The sequence below is a fragment of the Cynoglossus semilaevis genome, chromosome 18 (assembly GCF_000523025.1).
Source record: "Cynoglossus semilaevis isolate Cse_v1.0 chromosome 18, Cse_v1.0, whole genome shotgun sequence".
Classification (NCBI taxonomy): Eukaryota; Metazoa; Chordata; class Actinopteri; order Pleuronectiformes; family Cynoglossidae; genus Cynoglossus; species Cynoglossus semilaevis.
Window position 1 is genome coordinate 6,782,755 of NC_024324.1, and position 4,978 is coordinate 6,787,732.

General features: G+C 44.0%; 1 protein-coding gene across 1 annotated transcript in view; it reads right to left on the reverse strand.

The window, feature by feature from the left end:
- Window positions 1-1,501, reverse strand: part of dlgap3 (discs, large (Drosophila) homolog-associated protein 3) — a 15,229-nt gene extending 13,728 nt beyond the window's left edge. Inside the window, 2 exon segments of the mRNA XM_025065118.1 lie at window positions 45-1,186; window positions 1,454-1,501. Of these exon segments, the coding sequence (XP_024920886.1) occupies window positions 45-1,186; window positions 1,454-1,499 (1,188 nt within the window). The 5' untranslated portion in view covers window positions 1,500-1,501.
- Window positions 1,502-4,978: the final 3,477 nt, after the last annotated feature.

Consider the following 4,978-nt stretch of genomic DNA (forward strand, 5'->3'; position numbering starts at 1 on the left):
GCTAAATAATTCCTTATTATGACAAAACACACACACTCACACACCTGCAGGTAGTGAAAGGATCTCTCCTTCATCTTGCTATCCATGGGTACCAGGGCCTTATTGTAAGCTCCTCCCCTCGTCGAAGGGAACACCTCCCTCGCCTGACTCACAGTCATGGCCGACCAGGTGCTTCTCTTCAGAGAGTGGCCGTGGTGCCTATGGTGACCGCCTCCATCGCTCCCTGTCAAGGCCATAGTTGTGCACGCCATGCATTCTCCATGCCCTTGGGCTCCGCTGCGGTCCTTGGGTTTCTTCATCGTGAGCTCCTGGATGGCAGCATCGAGGCTTTCGTGTCCAGCCGGATACCCTCTCCTGCCTCCGCTGACGAGGTAACCACTGTCACTATCCAGGTTGTCATCTGAGCTCCACCAGCCGGTTGTCTTGCTGCGGTGGCGCCTGCCCGACTCGTGCCTGGAGTCTCCGCTCTTGCTTCGTTCTCGAGATTTACTTCTTCTTGTAGAGCGAGACTGGTGGCCGCTGTAGTGGCCTCCGCCATCTTCCCCTCCACTCCTGTGACCTCCTCTCTCACTACGGTGGTCTCCCCCCGCTCTTGTGCCATTGTATTCCCGTTTGGGTGGCGCTTCCAGTGAGTGGGACTTGGCAAAGAGTCGCTGCACGGAGTTGACAAGGTGACGGATGCGAGAGGGACTTTCACTGCGTTGCTCAGTGCCCCCGCTTGCTGTTCGCTGGTACTGCAGTGTGTGGAAGCCGTCAGGGTGAAAGGGCACCTGCTTCTCAAACTGGTCCATTAGATTGGGGGGGATGCGATGCATCTTGCCTCCAGGACCTGAGGGTAGGCATTCCTCACAAGAGTCAAACGACTGGAGGGGTGGGTGCTGAGAACGAGGGAATGTTCCCCCTCCAGAGTGGCTGTGGGAGTGGGAATGGGAATGATGCCTTTCCAATGCCAGGGCCTCGGCCGGGCCTCCTTGTGGGTAGTAGTGTCCGTCACTGTGACTCTGGTAGTAGTCTCTGCCTGGACCGTCACAGTCCTCGGGCCCACAGCGGCAGGAGCCACCACCTCCAGAGGAGTGCTGGGACAGACTACGACTGACATGGTACCCTTTCAATGGCGCCGGGGCGTGGTGAGCCGTCCGGGCCGAAAGGGGGCGCTGTGGGCGTGACAGGGCTGCACTTGTCTCACCTAGAGGCAGAAACAGAGATAACAAGAGAATTAGATTTGACAATCTGGGAAACCAACGCAATGTACTGCATGCAATAAATAAATAACAAGTACTAGTAATACTTCTACTAGGAATAAGAATAATTAAAATTAGCTTTAAAATCTAGCACCCCCTGTTCCTCACTGCCATTTATCATCTAACTTATTCATCACTCCCAGCCTTCTGCCCGTGCATATTCCCAAGCATCTGTGCAACCAATTACTGCAGCAATTCGCATTTTGAGTCACCAGGATTCACAATATCCAGGTGTCCAGACAGAAACGTAACCTCCATGAAGCCTGGGAAGAAAAAAAAAAAAAAAGGCTGCGAAATGAGGAAATGCTGGCACACAACATGTACAGGAAATAAAATCAATGCATGTAAATAACACAGCAATAACATAGCATAGTGTGAGCCTTATCAACCGCACACTCTGGTTGATTTAAATAAAAGCGACCAGACTGTAAACAGGATAAAGCCTCTATTTGTACTTGCCTTTTCATCACATGGATAACGACCAGAGATTAAGTTCTAAATGTGGTAATCATGTATTTCATTGGACTGGCATTAATTGCCGCAGCTATAATCACATCGTCTATTAACTGCCATATCCACCAACTGTAAAGTGGAGCGCATGCACACACAGGCTGTTTTGTAACACAGTCACAGACATTTCCCTCCATTTTCAGATTTGATTCAAGTGAGATTAAAACACTCAATGAGAGCTCGAATCAAGACGCTCCTCTGGACGGGATTCTCGTTTGACTGTTTGCGCTCATCTTTACTGGCTTTTGGAGATGAGCGATAAGGGACAGATGCTAGATAATCACCAAATTGAGCGTGTCCTGTTTTTTTCCTTTTCCCTTTTTTTTTTTTTTTTTTCGATTGGATGAATGAGACCCAATGCTAGAAGACGCTACTGCCATGTCGGTGCTGCAGCTGTGATAACAGCTCACTACTAGTAAGCATCCCCACTGTGGACAGACTTCAGTCAGGCGTTGCCCCAGGCTGTCTCACGTGTGTGTTTGCACGTATATAATAACACTTGTTTCAGTGTTGCCTGCCACTTAAAAAAATGGGACGAGGTGTTTTGAAAACATCGGTCAACCCATGGATTTATTTCAAGAAATCAACGTGCAAAACAAAGCTCCATAAATGAATCAGATAAATCATTTCTTCATTCATCTTTAGTGGTGTCTCTTTAACACAATAGTCCTTAAGCTTGAAAAACAAAACCTCAGGTCTTTTTTTTTTGACACATCGCTGATGTTGCCCCCATTATTGCCCTTTGACCTCTTGGCAGAGGTAGAGCGCTTCTCATTTTGAATTTGCATCTGTCAGATATTTTTCTCTGGTAAAAGCAACTTTTTTTCCTCACAGTCTCCAAAGTGTATTTGAATTTATATATAAAATTATAGTATATACAAAAGTGATTCTTCTGTGTTTTTCCTGAGAAAAGTTGTTTTGATGGAAGCATAAACTGTATCACTTAAAAAATCCCAATACAAGTCTCCACATCAATAGTGCATTCGCATGTATTCAAATCAATATATGGCCAGTGATGGGCCCTCGTGTGGATAATCCTTTGAACCGCATTGAACAGTATTTTGAATACTTGCTCTGTCCATAGACTAGAAGCACAAAGAACATATGAATGAAATAATGAGGGTCAAACCATAATGCTAGCTGTCTGTAGTAAAGCTAAGTATAATGTATAACAAATGGCGCCATACTATAATAAAATCCTAAGATAAAACACCTCATATGGTTGAATAATGATTTGATCATTCGTTGTAAAACTGTGGCCAAAATGTCACCACAGTAAATCAGATCAGAATCCCTCATGTAGGGACTTGCTTTATTTTTCGGTGAGGAAGATCGTTTCATGCAGTGGGTTGGACTTGCTCGTGTGTGAACAGACAGTAAAGTGAACAGAGCTGCACTGCCTGCAGGAGTAAATTAAGCCGGTTGTGCTTATTATGAAGTCTTTGGCTTTGGAGCAGGCGGCTGGCTAAGAGCTGTCAATCACAGGCTGTGTCAGGCTCACAACTGTCCACCCGAGTGTGTGACTGTGCTTGTTTCCTCATCTGCTTCCCCTCTCTCTTCCAACAATACCCTTTTCTCCATGCTGCAGTTAAAACCATTTCATAGAATTCATACATATACCATTTAAAAATGCAATATTTTATTTCCCTCTTTCTAGTGATGTAGTGAATAGTTATTAGCTGCTCAGTAGCCATTGTTTAACGCTGCCCGGCATCAACATGATTCTTCGGTCTGTTTCATTTTAAATATTAATGCGATAATGCCCGCTGCTCTGACCCACTTTACTAACAGCTGGGTCTGCCCACTTCTCTGTCGTCTCTGCGAGTTGTAGGTCAAACTGTGTTCTACATCACTGAAATACTGTTACACTGAGAGGGGTTTTATTTTTAACTGAAGGCAGGATTTCTCACATGAAGACACTCTGCAAAAATGAACCACAATAATTAAATGAAACATGAAAAAGTTCTGTAACATTTAATCACTGCAGGCACGAATAGCCATTAATATACAGGAATGAATACAGCTGTAGGTGGAGAACGGAACGTTGTCATAAACAGAATAATAAAGTCATTAGGACTGACACACATGCAATCATTAGCTACTGTCGACTAAGTTTGTCATACAATGCTAAACCAAACTGCCACTTAATAAGCAGGCAAAATCCAGTCCAAATTTTCTGATCTCCACGAGTGACAGTTAAAATTATTTTTCCCTTTTAATTGTAACAGATCAGGATTAGAAATAATAATTAGAAATGTCCTATTTTCTTTCTTTTTGTGTGCCTGACATTACTGAGCGACAAAAGAAGACAATCTTGGATACAGTCTTGGCTTTTTCTCAAATAAACTGACGCTCCGCAGCAGTTGGATTGAGTTGCCTGATCAGCAGCTGTTTGAGTGCTGATACTATGAACAATGCTACAGCGTGGCCGGGGGCAGATGTGTCGACTCAATCCAAAAATCACAACATAGATTTCCATTCAAATATTTCAAATATATACAAAAATATTTAATTTGTCTAAAATGTCGTCATTAAATAAACATACGTGTCGAAATTTAGTCTTCAACTATTCTGTTAAGGGCTTTAGTTTTATAAAATGGAAGAGACAACAGTGAAAGGCATGAATACGGAGGTGAACAGGGTTGGCTCAGCTGTGTGCTGGTGTGCATCCCAGTCCTCATCAGCCAGAAAAACATGCATGCAGGAGGTCTGGCAAGAGGAGCGATCTCCTCCTCTCAGCTTTTGAGCCGTTAATGATCTATTTCCTTTTTGGACATCACACTGACAAACGGCACAGAGAAGAACTGCGGAGCAGTTCGAAATGTTGGGATGGTGTGAAGATTAAGATTCAGATTCTTTTATTTGTTGTTGTAGGTGGGTAGAACAAAATAACGTTAGCACTCTGTAGTTGGCATTTCTCCATTTGAATTTTTAATTCAGAATACTTGCATCAGAATACTGTTCCCGCTATGCGACGTAACACGCCTAAAGTCAGGACTCACTGTACAAAAGTACTTACGTCACTCACCTACGCTAACACGACGGTAACATCGTAATCTAGGACAAAGACTCGTCAGAAGAGTCTGGCTAACAAATGTAGCACAATCCAATGTACGGCATACAACATACACATGTAATCAAAGTATATAGAGAAGTATTGCAGTACTGATGGTTAACCTGCAGCTGTTGGCCAACAAACAAACCCTGGACATGAACATTGGTGCTGA